The sequence below is a fragment of the Tupaia chinensis genome, unplaced genomic scaffold, assembly GCF_000334495.1.
Source record: "Tupaia chinensis unplaced genomic scaffold, TupChi_1.0 Scaffold000018_1, whole genome shotgun sequence".
Taxonomy (NCBI): Eukaryota; Metazoa; Chordata; class Mammalia; order Scandentia; family Tupaiidae; genus Tupaia; species Tupaia belangeri.
Window position 1 is genome coordinate 5,206,196 of NW_006159448.1, and position 21,846 is coordinate 5,228,041.

General features: G+C 34.4%; 1 protein-coding gene across 8 annotated transcripts in view; it reads right to left on the reverse strand.

Moving 5' to 3' along the window:
- The window catches only part of IKZF2 (IKAROS family zinc finger 2), a 207,351-nt gene that overhangs the window by 50,115 nt on the left and 135,390 nt on the right, over positions 1 to 21,846 (reverse strand). For 7 of the 8 annotated variants that reach the window (XM_006140095.3, XM_027770247.1, XM_006140100.3 and 4 more), the window contains 2 exons: positions 16,496 to 16,762; positions 8,246 to 8,413 (listed from right to left, as the gene is read on the reverse strand). In XM_006140095.3, coding sequence (XP_006140157.1) covers positions 8,246 to 8,413; positions 16,496 to 16,762 — 435 coding nt within the window. The remainder of the gene's footprint in view (positions 1 to 8,245; positions 8,414 to 16,495; positions 16,763 to 21,846) is intronic. The other variant, XM_006140096.3, reaches the window with a different exon arrangement.

Here is a 21,846-nt window from a genome sequence, read left to right on the forward strand (position 1 = left end):
TTCATTCCTCTAGTGGAGTTCAGTGCTGAAGACCCTCTAGGTTGACAGAGGCTTCATTCCTCTAGTGGAGTTCAGTGCTGAAGACCCTCTCTGATCCCCTCTAATTCATTCCTCTAGTGGAGTTCAGTGCTGAAGACCCTCTCTGATCCCCCCTAATTCCAGGGACCTTTAGGTCCCTTTGTCCTTCTTGCCATTGTTATCCTCAGAGGCCTTTACCATGTTTTTTGCTGGTTTCCCTTACACCTATACATTCTTTTATGAATATCTGTCTTTTCACGGGTGTCTCTAAATTTCTCCATTTGAGTGTCTCGCTGCTTTCTTGTTAAGTTCCTGACTGGTAAGAGCTATTGGTATCAGGGAGAGTTCAAGGATCCAGACAGAATGGAATTGTGGGATTGGATTGCTCATGTTTGAAGAGAACAAGAGATCTCCTTAGTAGGGAGCCAATGACACACTGGTAATCCTGGCCAAGTGGTGGCAAGTGGACCATTCCCATTGTTCCTGGGGCTAGCATGGAATGAAGTGCAGTGCCTGATTAAGGTTTGGGGAGTTACGGCATTTACTTGCCAAAAATCAATGTGGTGTGTAGAGTCAGTATTATAGGGTGAGAAGGCTACCTATGGTAGCCTGAAGGAGCAAAGGTGAAACGACAAATTGAAGGCCTTGTACGTACAAGTCAGAACACAGGCAAAATAGCAGAAAGTTTCTGTTGGCTTTGGAAAGAGTTTCTACTTACCTAAGCCTCAAGACAAATAATGCTGAAGACCAACTCCTGAAGCTGATGTGAAGGGTTATGGAACTGCAATACTAAATACCAGCACCTCTAGTTCTTGGCGATGGAGAAATGGTAGGGAAACATGACACAGTAATATATTTGTTTCTTCCTAACTTCATAGGTATCAATGGTATACAATAAAACTGCATATAATTAACATGTACATTTTGGTGAGTTTGGATATGTATACACTAATGTTATTATTGCCTCAGTCCAGGTAATAAATTCCTCCATCATCTCCAAAGTATCCTTTTATCCCTTTGTTTTTGTTTGATTTTTGAGGTAAGAACGCTTAACATGTGATCTACTCTCTTAATAAGGTTAATCCATTTTGAGCTTATCTTTAAATATGGTGTAAGTTAAGGGTCCAATTTCATTTTCCTGCATGTGGACATCCAGTTATCCTAGTATTATTTATTAAGAAACCATTCTTTGGGCCAGCAGAGGTAGCGTGGTGGTTGGAATGCTGGACTGGCCAACTGCAGTTCAAGTCCCAGTCCTAAAGGTTTGCTTTCTCACTTTTCCTCTCTATCTGTCTTTCTCTGGGGCCAACACATGTCCTAGAGCAAATTAAATAATAATATTAATAATTAGTTAAATTAAATAAATAATTATCTTTTTTAAAATAAACTATTTTTTTCCACTTGTGGGATCCTGTTGAAGATCAACTGACCATAGATGTGTGGATTTATTACTGGGCTTTCTATTCTATTTCAGGGGTCTATCATATGCCTGTTTTCAAACAAGGAATATAATTTTTTGACTACTGTACCTTTGTTATACATTCTAAAATCAGAATGTATAACGCCTCTGGCTTTTTTGTTTTTGCTCAAAATATCTGAGAAAATATCAAAGAGGTTCGAAATGTTGAGCCCTCCAAATACTCCTGAACCATGCTTGCCACAAGACAGTAGACCTTACTTTTCCTTCTAAGGAAACCAGCAATCCCACGTAGAGGCGATAAAAGGGAAGACAAATAAAAGACTTGGTGATTGTTTCATCTGAGGCAGGAATCCAATTAGAGAATGTCAATTATTTTCAGGACTCATTCCTTATTACCTCTCATTGCCCATAGATTCATAACAAGTTAGATCCTAATAAAGCCGAAATCGAGGCCAGATCCAGGAGCAGAAAGCCTACACACTGAAAGAATAGAGACCACTGGCAATTTGTGTAAGTAAGAGTTCAAGTACCATGTAAGGGAATAGATTCTAAGGGTTTAAACCAAAAGGATGAACAAAAATGATAGGCTGGGCCAAATACATTAATATATATGTAGTCACCACAGATTTGGGATATAACACTTTATTACCATTAGCAAGTATTAATAGAAATGACTGTTTAATTGCATCCATGATTCAATAGAGGCTTACATATTAAAAAAAAGTTGAAATGACAGAATTTTCCTGGCATACTAAAGTGTAAGTAGTCCAAACACTCAAGTAAAAAAGAATACTGGAATTGGTTTGTTATGGATCACCCTGTTCAGCTATGCCCTAACCATATCCTTGGAAGGGTATGTGAGATAATCCCTTTACAAAGAATTAATAAATGCACTGGTGAGGAAAGAGTCAGCATAGTTCAAAAGCTTTGTTATCTGTCTTCTAGACAAAAGAATGACAGATGCTACAATGTATCAGGACTCCCTAAATTCGCAGGATGGTAGAAGCCATGCAGTGGTATTAAAATAATAATTTCAGTTAGATGCAATTACCTTAACAAGTCATAGAATCAGGATGATAATCAAAGTGTTTTTTGCCACAGGGTTCTGTGGTGATAGCTAACTGATAATGGGATCGGTAAGAATGAAACAGATGGAAAGACTACCAAGCTGCTAACTGACTTGCACAGGGAAAGAAAAAGTTTAGGTTTTATGGGTAAAATTCCAACTAGAGTTGCCATGGTAGAGATTTATGATCTCTTATCCTGTGCCTAGACTTAAGCCTATTAATAGACCCAGAGTCATTTAATTTTAAGTGGAGACTCTGTCCTTTTCAGAAGGGCCCCTGAAACCTGATCACAGACATATATGGCAAATTTTCCTCCAAACCATTCCAGAAATTACTTCTGGTCATTTATGATGCTGATTATTCATTGAGAAAAGGAAAATACCAAGTCCTTCCAGGAGTTATTAGATATCGTCATTAGATTTGCTCTGCATTGACATTAATCCTTGGAAACCAAAATGCAACTGTGGCCTACCAGTCAAAGTAGGAGAATATATTGGGGTCTTTGGAAAAGTCATGACGTCTTTTCCTGTTTTTCAATGCAAAAATGTGTCAGGACTTTTCTAATGAACCAAAAGAAGCCACAATGTATATAGAGACTTGATGCAAATCTACCTTGCAATATTACGGGATTTAATAAATTATTAATGAGTAAAGGCCTTTTATTGGTTCCCTAACACATGGAAGGAGGGCTATTATAAATGGCCAGGAACAATGCTATGTCCAATAGAAATATTTGAGTCACATATGAAATTTAAAATGTTCTACTAGTCTCATTAAAAAGTAGGCTTAATTTTAATACATTTTATTTCATAAAAAATATTTCCACATGTGGCATTAGCCACATTTAGGTGCTTAACAGTCACATACGGCTGGAAGCTACCATATGGGAAAGCATAGGCCTATTACTTCTCCCAAGGAAAGAAACTAAAAGAAATAATGCATCTCTAGATAAATTACAGATATTATTTTTTTAAAAAAAGAAGCTTTATTAAAAGATTATATTACATAATAGTTTTTATAATTGAAAAACGGGCAGATTAAAAAGTGAATCTTACAAGGGAAGAATAACCTCAAGAAGTGAAAAACATGATAATCTTTCGTAAGTCTTAGCATATTGAAAGGGCGCTTCTACACTGTCTTATTAGTTATGTCATCAGAAAACTGAAAGATATTAGGGTGGCGATTCATACCATATACCTATTGAAAACTACTTGTTAGACTAATGAATGGTGTAGATGGTCCTATTGTTCTTCTGCAGACTTAATCACATCCTAATACCTACAGTAGTTTTAGCTGTAGATTATCTCTACTAGAGCATATTAGCATAGCTCCTGGCACAAGATAGAGAGCTACTGACTAGATTTCTTTTTCAAATAATTCCTATCAACAAAGATAATCAGAAACAGCTTGTTTTCACATTGCAGGGACAACACACTCTATCTTACCTTAAGGCTAGGTCAAATCTTCTCTCTTTGTCATAAGATAGCCCACAGAAATCTTGTTCATCTTGACATCACACAAAATATCAAGTTGGAAGATTCCTTCTAAGGCATTACACTGATTGGACTTGGTGACAAGGAAGTAGTAAACACTAAAGATACGTCAGTAAGACATATGCTAAAGGATAAAAGGTAAGTTCTATGGAAGTTCAGGGACTTCCAGCATTGGTGAAATTTTATGGGCTCAATGTCTGGGCATGCTAAATAGATCCTATATGGTTAATGACAAATTGCTGCATCTTGTACCTCGTACCTTCTATCACACACGCGCGCGCATACACACACACACACACACACACACACACACACACACACAAAGAAGGCACAAAACATGGTGGCCTCCTTTGCTTTTTTAGATTTTAATTTTTTTAAAATTTTTTGTTTAGGGTATGTGTGTAGGCTGGAGAAGGCAGGGAGAGACAATGGGAAATCAATCCACAGGGGAAATCCACACACAATTCGTTCTCTCACATTCTCCTCCTAGGATTTCGGAAATGAACACACATGCTCCCAGCATGGTTTTTAAGCCTCTGAGTCTGGGACTCGAACCATAATCAGCCATGTGGAAATCCAGCACCTTAACCAACATGCCACCTCTTGGCCCTGCTTCTTTGCATTTTCGGTATGCTTCTCTGATGCATGTACTAGGTAATCCTCAAGGCTGCCAATTCTGAGAAAAGCCTGGGACAAGGAAAATCTGAATACCTTGCAATGATGAAAGCTGTCCTATACTTTTAGCATAAAGATTTGGCAGGTGCAATAATTTTTCTGGAAATATCTACAGCAAACAGATGCTATTGTATGATGTTTCTGTCGATGGAAGCCTCAGACTGCAGATCCCTGATAGTTTTGTTGTAAAGGCAGTTATCTACTAATAACTATTCTCCATTTGTAAAGTAGCTCCTACCTTCTACTGGACTCCAGTTAAGACTGAGTATTAGGCCATGGGGCTTCAAATGACAATGTGGTTTAAACTGTGCATCATGAACTGGTGTCATCTATAATATATCATATCATATATACAACATATCCTAAAATAAGATGTGTTGTTGAAATAAGCATTTTATTGTTAAATGAACATGGGACCAAGCAGGTTTGGGATGGCAAGTAGCTCGGGTGTCTCTGATACTTTGATACTAATGTTTCACAATCTGTCCCCTTCACCCCACATCTATGGCCTTATGGAGTGTTCTTAATGACCAATTAGTGAAGGATGAAATAGTGTGGATCTAGTTTGTAGGTGGATTGCAGGGTATCTGGTACCAGTTGTGACTACTGTGTTTCTAAGTCCATTTAATAGGGCGGGCCCTGAGATACAGAGGTGAAGAGATAGCCTCAAGCATTCAGCTAGTACATTCAATGACACTAAGCATGGAATGAAGAGATAGTTGAGGCAATGATACATGGTATGGCCATGTGGCCAAAGGCTTTGAAGAACAAAACTGGAAGACTGATGACCAAAAGTCTAAAGTAAATTTATATTAATATACCTTTGAGAATTGGTAAAATATATGAGAATATGGTATCCTGTATGAATTTTCTCTAGAGATATCCACTATAGTGAAGTCTCGTGGTAATCTGGACAAGGTAACCTGTCTTATGAATGTCAGTCAGATCCTGTACATGGCTACCCTGGTATATGCTCATGAGTCCATGTATAAGTGATCATATGAACAAGGATAGAAACTGTATATGGGTTCAACTACATAGACTTCCTCTTCTCTATAACTGATTTAACTACCACCACTGCTAAGCTCACAATTTTCCAATGCTGAGACCCTGATATGACAATATTCCCTGTGGAGATCAACCAATCAACTGACAGGTAGATAACATTAGACTCCTTCCTACATGGGGATGGCACAAATTTACCCTCATAGGAACAAAAGATATTCAGAATATAGACTTGCCTTCCCTTGCCCAGCAATATTTACAATCTCCTCATACACAGATTTAACAGAATGTCTTACCAAGTATAGTGTCATCAGGAAAGTCATGGCACATTTTTGAACAGAAAAGTGTGTCCTGACTTTCCCAATAACCTAATACTTGTTATTCCTTGCAAGTTGCCTTCGACCAGAAAACTCACTTTAATGGCAAAGAAAATATAATAAGCTCAAACATACAGAATTCACCAATCATACCTCGGGCCTCATCATTCAAGACCGGTGGCTAAACTGGTGTGGTTAAATGGCCTACCAATAGAATAGTTCATGTATGCGTGTCAGCTGGAAAAGTCTGGTTGCATCCTACAGGTTATGAATGTATGCTCAAAGTCATGTCCTCCATTGCCAGAATGCATGAGTCTGAGAACATAGAGGTTAAGGTAAAACGGTCACTCTAATTCATCATACAACCCATTTGAAGGAATTTTCCTCTCTGTCCCAAACCTCTGGAACTGGTACCTTTGGGGATCTCAGTTCTCAAGGAAAGAATATTTTCACCAAAGTCCAGAAAATAAGGAGTATGTAGTTTATGCATCTGCAAAAACTATGACTTGATATACTAAACTTCAAAATCTGTACAACATCAGTGATAAGGGCTATGTTTTTATTTAGGAAGAGACATAAACTAATGTGTGTGCTAAGCCATGATATTAAAAGTTAACATGATTTTTTTAAAGAATTAAATAAATGTTTAAAGTTATCTATTGTATGACGTTGAAGCAAAAATATATGTTCATGAAAATCTATGTGTCATATAATCCTTGGAGAACTCAATAATGCTTCAATAAGCCTGAGTACATGGTGAGCTAAGGGAAATACTTGTCATGTCTTAAAAAAATCTTTTAACAAAGAATACTTTCGGGTGTGGTGGTGCCCGCCCTATGGCAAGAATACTTTTTGTAATAAAATGATACTTTAAAATATAATTTTCATATTACCATTCTAAAATAAAACATATAATGTCCCAGAAATAAGTGAATTACTTAAGAGTCAGGAAAGAAAGTAAATATATTTTGTTTTAATGTTCACATTAATTTAATTTTTGTCACTACTCCAAATTTAAGACTTAATGTTTAAAATGGCTTTATGTAATTCATGTTCATGTCTAAAAACTAAGAACAACCTTAAGGAATAACAGAAAAATGTACAAAAGATAATACAAGCATTGCCTCATAATCTCCAACACTCTGTAATACAGTTTGTCAATGTGGATGCAAATATCACTTCTATCATACTGTCATATTAAAGTTAAAATTTACTATGTCATTATGGACAGAAGGAGCATATAAAACTGGCTTGAGAATAGTCTGTATTAGTTATTCACCTTTAACTTGTTGTTTATTTTAATTCATGCTAAAACTCTAATGAGATTTAATTCAGATTTCTGATCGTTCTTTCTCTCTAATGTATTTTATTCTGGTATTTTCTAAAAAATAAAGCATTCTAGATTTTTTAAAAAGATTTTTGCCATAGGGTGCATATGGTCGCTAGAGGCAGAGAGGGAAAATGAGAAATCATCCCTGATGCAGGATGGCCATGCCACAATCCCTTTTCCACTCTTCTCTCAGGATTTGGGGCACACGCACACATGACACACATGTCCCTGGTGTGATTTTCAAGTTGCCAGGCAGACACTTGAATGATGATCAGCCATGTAGGAATCTAGCACTTGAGCTACCACACCACCTGATGGACCTGCATTCTAAATTTTTAATGATTTATGCAGCAGAAATAAGTTTCACATAGATTTCATTAACTATAGCTTGAGAGCTAAAGACACAAGGAGAATTAAAATGTAATAAAAGCTACTCCAATAGACAATTTCTAATGAATATAATGTATGCAGGTTAAAAAATAACAATATTTGATTTCTCACTGAGGTCCCAGCCAAAGCACTACATCAGTCAAAAAATATCACAGCTTTCGTGTCTTCCATAGTAACGTCAGAATGTAACTGATAATTCACTACATCTTCAATTATTAATCCAGGATTAACTGTAATTACTGCATTAACCATAACATTTAAAAATCAAAGGAAATTTATACAACTTTATTTTTATTTCAACATTTTGAAATAAGATACTCTCATAACATTACTTTTTGCCAACTTTATAATTCTAAAAAAGAAGGATCATGGGCATCCTGATAGATTTATCAATTTAATGTACACAACCAAAAATACTTTCTAGATCATTTCTAGCTACACAACAAAGCCTTAAGTTACCTAGAATGATTCTATAGCACTCTTCTGAATTTTCGTATTTTAGCTTTCTTCTCAAAGATGTGGTGACTTACCAGAATGGGTCCTGAGGTGTCCTGTGAGGGCGTCCCTTCTTCTACAGGCGTAGCTACAGAATGGACATTTGAACGGCTTCTCTCCAGAGTGTAACTTTATGTGTCTCAGAAGGTTTCCCTTCTGAGTAAAAGAAGCTCCACACTGGTTACAGTGAAAGGGGCGTTCACCTGCAGAAAGGAGAAGAAACGAGAAATCAGGTAGGGTATATGTAAGAATTTGCCATTTGCTGTTACCCAGAGCCAGTTCTCTATGCTAAGAACACTCATCTCCCTCCAAAATCTACTAAACATTTACTCTCCCAGTTTGTTTTGCTAATACTAAAGTCTCCAGCTTAAGATCAAGTGGCCATTTCACTTCTTCATATAAATTTGACAAGGCCCTATCATTTACTCAAAAGAATAACAGCATTTAACACTGGTTGAACTATTGATAGCCGCTACCTCGTTATTGCCTTGTCTTATTGGTTACTTATCATACAGTATTTCAATCCTCACAAAAGAGTTAATTAATGAAAATTATTAATTATGCATTATTAATTTCAATTTACGAATGAAGAAATTGAAGCCATGTATCAAAATATCTGATTACAGTCATGGCATACTAAGCACTGTAGCTGAGAACTGAACCTGGTCAGTTTGACTACAAATCTTATTTTTGGTTTTGCTTTGTAACCATGCTATCTCTTTAAGATTTACAGAAATTTCACATTGAAAGGGACCTTTAGACTAACTCTCTAATTTTACCTGAGTAGGAAATGGGACTAAAAAGGTTCAGTGACCGAACTTGCTTACAAGCAAGTAATACCATAAGGACTCTAAATGCAGACCAGCTCCCTTCACTCTTGGTCGTTAATAGTGAAACATTTGGTGAAAATTCCTGGTATATCAGGACACATCTAAAGAAAATTATTCATCCAGCCATTCCTTGTCTATTCTTTTAATTTTGTGAAAATTATTTCCTTGATAGAAACCTTTTCCTCCTTTCTATTATTGACATTTCTATGTAGTTAGCTAAGTCTAAATCATCAGTTCTCTATGTTGTCATCAGCTGGCTGTCACTAGTGTCACCAAACATAAAACCATGGAAGTGATGAAGCAGTAAAACTGGAAAGTAGGATCGAACTGATGACATTATCACGGATAAAGGAATTCCTACAGTTTTAGGCTTGTCACTCTCTTAAGACAGACATGAAATAAATTATAAATTAACATATAATTAAATAGTAAAAAAGTATCATACTAAAGATCAAAAGTTAGAAGAAAATAAAAATTATAAAACAATTCTCTGGCTAGCCTAATCACCTAATAGGTAAGGGAACTGGATCTCATATGTCCAACCATGGTTCAAATCTTGACCCCAGTAGCTTAAAAGACAAGCTGGGCATATTTGTGTTTGTGCCCCACATCTCAATAGGATGAAAAATTGGAGGAGATGAGACTATGGTATGGCCACTCTCTACTGATGGGTGCTTTTCTCTCTCCCTTTCTCTCTGTGTCTAGAAAGCAAACCTGCTCCTGGCAATTCTTTTAAAAAGAAACAATTCCTTTTCATTGAACTCAGCCGCTTCTGTACTTAAGTTAGATGATTAATATCATTTTAATAGTTTTTCAAAAAAATGACAGTCAATAGTTAGGTTTCATACATCTCTAACTGAAATATTCATAGAGTGCCTGGTGGTGGTACAGTGGCAATGCTACAGTATCCACATGGGAAAAGTCCTGGGTTCATGTCCTGAGACCTCCCTGAGCACACCAATGGTGTGTACACTTCTGGGCACGTCTGGGCTGGCTGATCACTGGAGTGGATCATAACACAGGGAAGCTGCTGGGGTGCTTCCCTACCATGGAAAAAAAATGAATAAACTTGAAAAATTCATAATGCTAGTGACTAAAATATCAATATACTTTTTGGTCCCTTGATATAATGCAAACTCAATGATCCTTTTATTAAAGGAAACTAGGAAGTACAAAGAAAATTAAATTGAAATTTTCTGGCAGTAGTCACTACAAATTCTATCATAAAGATCTGTCATAAACCTAAAGAAATTGAAAAATTGATATAGCAGGAGTATCTGTATTCTGTAGTGCTTACGCTTTTTGGAACTAAAGAGGTACAGTCCAAAGAAAACCTGTGTGTGTGGTAGGGATTAATTTTTTTTTTTTTCTAAAGAGATCTGGAGCTCTTATGAGCTAAGTTTACAATACATCTTACATTGATACATTAGGCCGGAAAAAAAAAATGCATTGCAATTCCTCTTCAATGGAATAACTTTTTAAAGTCAGATTTTAAATTCCCTACTCTGCCATGGAATTAGGAATAAATAGAAAGACAGAGGTACTTCCTTCACAAATTAACTTTTTTTTTAAAAAAAAAGAGTAAATATAAGTTAATTTTTCATTTCAAATATTTGATTTTGCTATTGGTATCTCTCTCTATGTAATGTATCCCAGGGAAATAACAAATTGGAATGCAGTAACTTTAAAAAGGAATTAAATTAGTGAGTATGGTGAACAAAAAAAAAATTGAAATTATGTTTTGCCTTTGCAGAAGACTCCTGTAGCATGATGAATTAGATTTTCCTTAAACTTCCTATAACCTTTGAGTTGAAATTTTTAAACATCCCTAATTTAGACTAGTTAATACACTATTCAAAATAACACTAACCTAAAAGAGAAAAAAATAGGTAAGATCCTTTTTCTTAATTCACCTGAGTTTTATTAGACTAATGACAGATTAATTTAGTTTTCACATTTACAAAATACTCCATATATCTTCTAGGTTTTTTTTACTAAGAAACTAAATTTTTATGATCATTCTCAAAGGAGATGGGAAAAAAAAAAAAAAAAAAAAAAAACGGTAGTCTAGAGATGTCCGTGTTGCTAAGTACATGACTCTTAGTATGGAGACTTTAGTAAGTTCCAATGGCTATGGGAAGCAAAAAACAAGGATGATGACGGCACCTGCTCTTTTTATTTTGATAAGAAAAGAAGGGGCACTGACAGCAATACACTTTTATTCAACCAGATAAAGCTTTCAGACCTACTGATTTAAATTAAGAACAAGTCCTGATGATATAACCTTTAGCTACTAAGGTCTGTGACTTTCCTCATTTAGGGTGAAATCTGCTTAGCCATTCTTAATGTCTTGAGTATATGAAATGATAGTTTTCATTTCAACAATCCAGTCATTTTATTGTGTTCCACACTAAGAAAAGCTGAATTATAGTAAAAATCTCATACTGCTACCATTGGAGACAGGTAGAAAACAGAGAGTAACTTAGGAGACTTTTTTTCCCGGGATACATAGTATACATAGTTATATTTCAGTAGTAAACTGAACAGAGGAGTCATATTCATATATAAACATATTAATAATAAGTGAATTAAATCAATTTTTTCAGAGGCCATTTTTATAAACATCAGTAATTATTTTATTCAATGTCGTGGGATATTTCCTGGCCTAGACATTACAGAGATATGTAATTAAGTATTTGATTCTGTTAACTACCTTTATTGTCTATGCAACTTAAAACACATTTCAATGATTTCTTTTTAATAATCTGTTCTTTAAACAAAATAAACTAAATCAACTAGTCCTTTTTGAGTCAGTTTATAGACTTTGTCTGAAAAGAAAATAAATGTTCTCCACATATAAACCAAAATAAATTTGAGAAATCCCAACAAATTTACTAACTATATTAATAATGTAGAATAATTTGATTAAAAAATATAAGGAGGTTGTATCTGTATTAGCTACTCTTCCTTCTAGTGAGCATGAAAGTTTGGACTGACTGCTCTGAACCCAAGAGAAACTAAGATGTGCTCATGGTATCTTTTATGTCCATTCTTCTCCTTCTTTCTTTCTTTCTTTCTTTTTTTTTTTTTTTTTGTGTGTGTATGTGTGTGTAGAGAGATTTTTGCTATAGGGCGCATGCGCTAGCCAGAGAGATAGAGACAGAAAGTGAGAAATTACCCTCCCCAGGGGAGATAGCCACGCTACAGTCCCTTCTCCATTCTCCTTTCAGGATCTTGGGCACACACACACACACACATGAGCCTGCTGTGAGCTTTAAGCCACCGGATCCAGGACTTGAACGGTGGTTGACTACATAGGAGTGCAGTGATGTAATGATTACGCCATCTGCTGGTCCCCTTCATGTCCATTCTTAATCTGTTTGTTTTATTTTAAATCCAGTTTACAAATACACTGGTCCAATTTTAGTTATTCACAGAATGACATTACATTTTATTTAATTATAGAATAAATGATATTTCAACATTTATATACTTTCATAAACACATTTTTAAAAATTATTTTATTTAACTTTATTTATCCATTTATTTACTTACTTATTTAAATTTGACCAGAGAGGGACAGAGTGGGAAAGAGAGAAAGAGAGAAAGAAAGTGAGACAGCAAGCTGCCGGGTCCGGGACTTGAACCATGGCCAGCCATGTGGGAATCCAGCACCCTTAACCACCATGCCACCTGCTGGTCCCTCATAAACACATTTTTATATCCATGTTTAAATATTAAATTGACATGAAAATGTGTATATATCAGTTTGCTTTGTTGAATCAAAAGCAGAGGATAGAGGATGCTCCTGTGTTGGGTGGAACAACCACCTACAAATATACAAAGTCCTAAGCATTTGTTAGAGGAACTTGGGGCAAAAGAATGACTTCATAAAGCTGTGATGTATAAAATATGTTTCTATAAACTTAGTTATAAGGATACTACTCTGTTCCAAAGAATGGCAAATTTAAAGATATTCCATATTTATAATGTTCTCATCAACTCATGCTCATTCATGAACTGACTATCCCTGTTTGTTGCTTTCTCCCTGCATTTCCAGTGAAGAATGCCTGGAGTATCCGATGACAATATTACCTGATTATTTACTAAAGTAGCAATACCACAGAAATAACGCCAAGTCATTAACAAGACACTGGAATTGACACTTTAGTAGAGTATGAAAGAGAAAGAAGAGAAGTGAATTAAATGATACTCCATGTCACTGTAATGAATTGGGTAGTTGTATACCTTTTTACACCATCAATTTTACTTAGTCTACAATTAAAAAAAAAAAACACTATAAAATGTGTTCCCTAAAGGCTTTATAAAGATTTAAACTGGTGCCTTTTATATTAACTATAAATAATTGACAAGAATAGGAAGTTGCTAAATGAAGACAGTACTTCAGTATATTTAAAAAGAAAACATTTGGTTAATGACTAGATTCTGGCTACATTTTTCTCAATCTACTTTAAAAAAACACAAATAGCCCTTCTCTTCTCAAATAGTAGCAAAGCAGAACTGAAAATGTTAAAACCCACTCAGATATATAAACCGGGTCACTAGAAATACGTATGAATATAGCTAATATAGAGAAATCATATTCGCACAGCATGGTATGTATTCCAAGGTCCTGACTAATAGGGTAATAGCCTACATGGCTATTACCTTTAACAAAATTCTCATGGATCTGAATAAAACAAGATCATTTTTTACAATTCTCGAATACAGTTTGTTTTTTTTTAAAAGTTAATAGTGTGGCCAACTATACTTTACATAGTTGCTTAGTCCTTTCTTCTCACCTTTACTAGTTGAGTGTGTTTCCTATTCCTAAGATCTGTGAGCTCTGTAAGCATTTCTCAGGCTAATTTGATCATTTTTAGAATGAAAATAATTCAATTTGCCACACTAGTACATATCAAATAGACAATAGAGTAGAAATGCGATTATTATTGCATTTAAATCTAACAATCTTCATTTCACTTCAGATACAGTGAAACACTGATTAACCTACACATTCAAGACAATGTATGCTGGTTCTGTGAATTTTCTTAACTTAGAACATAAAAGGTTTATTAAAAAGCTTCCGGGACCAGCGGTTAGCATAATGGTTATGTTGCTGGACTCCCATGTAGTTGACGGCCATTTGAGTCCTGGATCCGGTGACTTAAACACTCCAGGATCCTGTGTGTACGAGCTCAAGATTCCTAGAGGAGAATAGAGGAGGAGGGATTGCAGTGTGGCCATCCCCTCCGGGGCGTGATTTCTCACTTTCTGTCTCTTTCTGTCTTTCTAGTGTACGCAAGCGCCCTATTGCAAAAAAAAAAAAAAAAAAAAAAGCTTTCAAAAATTATTTTTGGTATACTTTCCAGTTTTTAAATTATACAAAATGCAATTCCACTGAAAAGTCATTAGATTGGTTTAGTTAGCTTGCATTTTGCTAAATAGGTAAAGTTACATATTTGAATGAATGTTTTCTCTATATGATCACTTTGACATAAAAGAAGATGTTGAACTTTGTGGAATTGATATTTTTTTTAAAACTTTAGTTAGAATTACATTAAGTAGAGACAAAGAGGAGATTCATTCTTTTATAGTCATTTCTTTATATTTCTTATCAAATGGATACCAAACTTGATTTTTTTAACTTTTGAGAAATTTTTTAAACTGAAGAGAAAAAAAAATACTAGCCATATAAATATATTTAAAACATGGTGTAGTCTGAAAAGAAATCCAAAACAAAACAAACAGAAAAAAAAAAACTGCAACTGACTCAATGGCTAGAATAAGTGTTTATGCTTTAAAGGTGGTAATTTTGGTAACACTAACTTTAACGTGCAACTTCTCACCATAACTTTTAAAATATCACCCTATGCTTACAGCTATATCTCTCAATAAATTGATGGTATAGTGATATATCAAGCATGCTCTATTAAAACAAAACCAGGAAACCTGGGTTTTAGCCTCAGCAATGCTTTGGTAAGGAATAATGAACTAATTACTTGACTGTTCCTTAATGTGTGAAATAAGAGGTTTGTACTTCAATGTACCTGGTATCTCTCATGTTTTTGTTTGTTTTTTAAGACAGATTTTTGCTATAGGGAACATGCACTCACCAGATAGACAGAGAGACAGAAAGCGAGAAATCACCCAACAGGGGGTATGGCCACACCACAATCCCTTCTCATCTATTTTTTTCTCAGGATCTTGGGCACACATGCCTGGCATGAGTTTTAAGCTGCCAAGTCTGGGACTTGAACCACAGTCCTCTATGTGGGAGTCCAGCAACTTAACCACTGCACCATCTGCTGGTCCCTATACCTCTCACGTTTTAAGCACCTAATTCTTAAACTGATTATTTAGAAGGAAAACTTAATTATTCTAATTTATCTCTCCCCAAAAGAATATTACATTTTTAAACACTGAGAATATTAATAGTTTACTATATAACTCTATATTTTAGTGAAAGCTACTATTACCTTTAAAAATTTTTTACATGAAATTAAACATTTTTAAAGCATCAATGATCGAGGCCAGCAGGTGGCATAGTTAAGGGTGCTGGACTCCCACATGGCCAACCGTGGTTCAAGTCCCAGACCTGGTGTCTCTCTCTCTCTCTGTTCCTCTCTGGTCAAATTAAAATAAATAAAGTTCAATAAAATAATTTTTAAAGAAAAAAAGAGTCCTTGATCTTCCTATCTCATTTCTGGTTTGTTTTGTTTTGTTGTCATTTTGCTTTGTTTTTAATTTAGCAAAGAATTTGGAGACAATTCAAATAAGGTCTCTCCTCACTAGGTTGGTTTTTGTAAAGGACTTTCCATCTCTCATATCTGTAAGTACATATTAAATTAATCTGAGGGTTTTTCCTTACCCTATCCTTTGTTATATGTGACCTTGCACATCTCCCTGCAGGAGTTGCACTAAAAATTACAGGGGATGGTAATACCTCTGAACTACAGAAAGTACCTATCTTCTACAGGGACCTGAGGTAGGAAGAGACTGACCGGAAATTATATTCCAAGGAGTTAACTGAATAAAGTGAGAATGATTCACCCTTATATAAATGCATGAGTGCCATTTTGTAGTATAAACTATTGGTAAGCAAACTATATTAGTTGCCCATGGGTATGGAAAAAAATATGTATAGGAATATAAAAAGATTAAGTTACACAATGAAATTCTCCTATACCTTTTGAACCCTTATCATATTATTGCTATATTAAGAACTGTGGAAACTGAATCCCAAACTTCTTTTCTGATATGCTATTCAGATTTGAAGGCTGGAAGTCAAGACCCAGGCTACTCTCTGCTTTTCAGCAATCCAATACTAGCGGAATTCTGAAAAGGTAGTTTCACCATTGCCACCCCTGAATAAAAAGGAAAGAGAATAGATGTCAGGTAATATCAACATCAGATGTCACAGGCAGTCATCAGGTTATTCTTTCAGCTGCTTACCAGTGTGACTCCTTTTATGTACCATAAGCACATTGGGCCCAATGCAAACCATGCCACAGACGTCACATTTCAGTTTACCATTCGGAAGCCGGATTCCTCCCTCGCCTTGAAGCTCCTGGACTTTCCTGTTGTCAGCCACCTCGCTGCTCTCAAGTAGGGGTTCTTCTAGGCTGCTACCCTCATCATGGCCCCTGATCTCATCTTCACGGCTCAGGGGTTTCCTGTCACACTCTTCATCACTCTGCATTTCTAGCTTTACTGAATTTGCTGTAATTTAAAAAGAAGAAAAGAAATCTTAAATACATGGTATGTGTTTTCACCTACATCTCTTTTCCACCCACTGCCAATCTATTAAATGGGCAGAAATGATCTATTAAATAAAACACAGACCATCACATATGCCATGCTAATATCTACCATACTCTATGATACTTTGGTGAAGCTATAGCATAAAAATGAAGATGACTCAAGAAAGCTCTAGTTAAACAGAATGTCTCTTTGTTTCTGGATGTATTTACTTCTCTAACTCATTATTTACTTCTTAAGCAAGTCTTCAAATAATTTTAGCATTGGCTTTTGAGTTTGTCACTAAGGCTACCAAGACTGACACAGGATTATGGAAAAGACAAGATTAAATATTGCTTAACCCACTGAGCCATGCCTGCTTTCAATTTAACCATCATGATATACATTTCATATTCTCTATTTCACATCAGAGTACTTGTGTCAACCTGCTTCTGGACAGAGCAAGAAAAACAATTCAGGCTCTTAATCCAGCAAATATCTTTGATGTAAGAAGGCGCACTGTTAAGGCAAATGTACTAAAATCAGACTAAATTCATATGTTCAGGTGAGCTGTATAAATGCAGGGAAGAATGAACAGGCTCTACATGCTGCTAAGTTGGCCTCCTCTTTTTCTTTTTCTTTCTTTCTTTCTTCTTTCTTTCTTTCTTCTTTCTTTCTTTCTTCTTTCTTTCTTTCTTCTTTCTTTCTTTCTTCTTTCTTTCTTTCTTCTTTCTTTCTTTCTTCTTTCTTTCTTTCTTCTTTCTTTCTTTCTTCTTTCTTTCTTTCTTCTTTCTTTCTTTCTTCTTTCTTTCTTTCTTCTTTCTTTCTTTCTTTCTTTCTTTCTTTTTTTTTTTTGTCTATGTGAAAAAAAAAATCTCTATGGAACATACAACTCTATAAATCAAGGTATTCTAACTCCAACAGCAAACCAAAAAGCAGCTAATGACAGGAACGGCATAGCACGCATGTACACACTTGCGACTGTTAAGAAACTTAATGCCTTCTGTTTGCTGTTTTTGGATCATCCCACAGAAAGCTGGAATTCTGTTAGCATAGCCTTCCTTCTAGATTGCTGACAATGTTTTGTCATAAAATAAGAGCAAGCTCTAAATGAATATGAGGGTTTTTTTTTTTTAATCTAATGATCTTGAAAATTTCTTAAGAAATCATATCAAAATTACTGGGCAAAACAGATTATTCTCTACTACCTGAATAGAGGAAATCTTTGCACAAAGGAAGTAAGTTCTTTTACTGCAATTGTTTTCTTAGAGAAACCACACACTCTGATTTGCACTGGTACTTATCATGACAGGGAGCACTATCGAAATGTCTCTTCCTGTGCTCCTCTCCTTGGGGTACTCCTACTGATCATAGGTAATGTGGTACAAGAGTACCATAGTATTAATCGTGAACTAACTGTTTAACCTCAGAATATTCTGTTGCTAATTTGAAAAATGGAGATAAATTCAAACTACTGAGTAAAGTTTGAGCAGAATAATTTATCTATGATGAATGAGGATCCTTAAGCTTTGAGTATCTTGAGAAATGTAATGTCCTTTGTAAAAACAGGGGGTGATACTGGCGCCCACTTTCTAAGGCTGATGGGACCATTAAATGAGTAAATATATAAAACACACTTATCTGTTGTTGTTGGTTTTTTTTTTTTTTTTTTTACTCTAGATATTTGGGCTCTATTTATTTATTAGGTTTTTACGAATATCAATTAGCTTATAGCATGTGTCCGACTCTTAGACCTGCAAAGTGATACACATCCTGTCTGGACCCATTGCTAATAGAGTATTAAAAACACCAAGTTTTAGCTGATTTAACAATTGGTATGTCTGGGACCAGCGATGGTGTAATGGTTACATTGATAGACTCGCATGTAGTAGACCACAGATGTAGTCTCAGACCTGGCATCTTAAAACTCATGCCGGCCCATGTGTGTGGGTACCCAAGTTCCTGAGAGGAGAATAAAGAAGGGATTGCGATATGGCCTTCCCCCCAGGGAAGTGATTTCTCACTTTCTGTCTTTCTCTGGCAAGCATATGCACCCTATAGCAAGAATCTCTTAAAAACAATTCGTAAGTCTTGCTACTTTTTGATAATAGGGACAATATTTTACCCATCTTTATAACTCCAACATGCTCATGTTTTACTAAACAGATTTAATAGTTTTATTACTTCAAACTTGTTTTATATGTTTAAACAATCCATGAACATAAAGAAAAATCAAACCTACAGAATAAAATGTAAAAATTAAGTCCTTAATTAAGGCTCACAATCCTTCAGTTCCCATTTCAAAAGCAATCATTGCCGTAATTTTCCAATTTATAAGTGTGTCTAAATCCATTTTATAAATGTAATAAAAATTATTCATCATGACTGCATCATGAGAAATTGAAGATTATATCTTGTTTATTGCTGTTATTGACATTTTTATACCACATAGAACTGTCAATCTGTCAGGTTAAAACTAGTAATTTACTACAGTTTTAAGAATGTATTTTAAAATTATGAGTGAAGTTAGGTATCCTTTTCTATATTTAAATGTTCTGTATCTTTTCTAAGAACTGTTTATAAAAGTTGTTTGTCCATTTTTCTAATATGTTATCAATCTTTTCTCATTGATAATGTTCTTTATATACAAAGGAAGTTAGCTCTGTGCTTATAATATGCTCTGCAAATATTTCGGTTATTTTCTGACTCAGGGGTGTTTTTCAGCATAAATGCTAATTTCATATGTTGAATATTTAAAGTTTTCAACTATGTCTTTTTAGATCCTATGTCTTATTTTAATAAGTTTTTCCCCATTCTAAAAATTTCTTTATGTTACTTTTCTGGTAAGGAAGACTTTTTTCATGAATGCAAAATGCTACTAGATACTTGCTATACCATTTTTCATTGTTAATTGTCATTTAAAATGAAAATTAAGAAGAAAATAAATAAAAAGCAAAATTTTACATATATGGCTTTAGAGTAACTGTGAGCAAATTATTCCACATGTTCATTTCAAGAAACATACTAAAGACTAGAACTGTCATGGCAATACAGTCCCTTGTAGCCTTGAACTATTCCATGTTTGATAAGCTACATTCAATGACCATAAAGTCCACCAACTTTCCACTTCAGGAACTGAAGAAATAAACACATACCCAAGTAATTTTTGAATCTGAACTAAAGGCTTCTTAAATTTCAAAGTAGCACAGAATTATGAAGAATATATTGATCTCACATTAAATTATCCTTTTTCCTAATTAGAATATTATTACAGGCACAAAATATCAAACATGGATAGAATTCCACTTATAAAAAGTACCAAATAGTACAAATAATTAGATTCTTAATAAAAATAACACATTTGAAATATGATATGGCTGGAAAAGTCTCAAAACATTTTTGCATGCAAAAACAGATAAACACATCATGACGTTTCCAGCAACTCAATAAATATAGAACAAATACGTATTTTTGCTAAACTTAAAGAAATGGTAAAGCTATAATAACCTTTACTCTCATAATACTATAAGAAATTATGTTTATCATGAATGAATATTACATCCTCCTTTTGCTGCATTAATGTAGCAAATCATTAAAGTGGAATACTTTTTTTGGAGAGATTTTTGCTATAGAGCACATACACTCATCAGAGATGCAGAGAGAGACAGAGACAGAAAGTGAGAAGGGTGATGGCTGTGCTGCAATCCCTTCTCTTCCATTGTCCTCTTGAGATCTTGGTCACAAACACATGCGCAGGGCATGAGATTTAAACTAATGGGTCTGAGACTCGAACTGTGGGTACGATGATGTAACCATTATGCCGTCTGCTGATCCCAGTGCAACACATTTTAATTTACGTGTTATAGGTTAAATTTTACATATATATTTTAGCCAATATACAAAATTGCACAGTAATTTTAACGCGTATCACTACAATTAGGTTGAATTTTTAGAATAAAAAGCATTGAAACAAATTAGTCTTTGAATCTTAACTATTTAATACAAGTTTTCTCTACTCAAAGAAACTTCCCCATTATTTATTTTCACTATATAAGATATTTCTACTTAACATTGAGTACCTAATATTTTAACTAATTCCAGATTAAAGTGTTTTTGTAAATCTAAGAATACGCTAAATCGTAATTTATATATCATAAAACTACTATTATTAGGATTATTTATAGCTAATATATTAAGCTAGTAAAAATATTAAACATGGTACAATAATTTTTAAAGTATTTTCGTTTTCAAATCTTTGAAATTGGATTTTAATCTTCGCTACAGGAAATTTCTTTTACATTTGGTAATAGGAAGATATTCTCACAAATGGTATATGAATATGTTCATTAGGGTGAAATGAAATCTTGCTGATACCAAAGCCAAGAGCTATTTTTCAAATTTGTTTCACTGATATAAAATAAAGGATGGAATGCTCAAGCATATCTGTTGAGAATTCACATACATTATTAAATACTAACAAACAATGTCTTGATTAAAAAAGTATTTTACCAGAACAAATTATAAACAATACAAAATGGAGGGAAAAAATATTCTAGTTAACTGATGAATTTGTTCTGTTATTCAGTACTTTAGCCACTAATAACTAAATTACAGAACTAACTACATATTTACAATTAATAAAATAAAAAAACTTAGTACAGATGTCTTTTGTTTGACTTAAAGGTGATAAAATGGTTTACATTTTAAAACAAAGGACAAATCAAATTTTAATCATTAATCAAGAAAAATTATTTGGTACCTAGTAAATCAATAATTGATAGTAAAGATGTTTTTTACACTTAGGTTATAATGGCACTTCTACTTAGAACTTATAACTATTATATTGAGTTTTAGTAGATTCAAGGTTGTGAAGACATGGAAAGGCTATCTTAATAAAAAAGACTTTTATAATCAAGTTAATATAGGAAACATTTTGAATATATTTCAGGATAAAAAGCTTCACATATATTTTTCCAAACAAAAAAGTGCTTCATAATGCAAACATCCTTATGAATTAAACTCCCACTTCTTCATTATACTTTTCAAAATACTATTCACAAACTGCA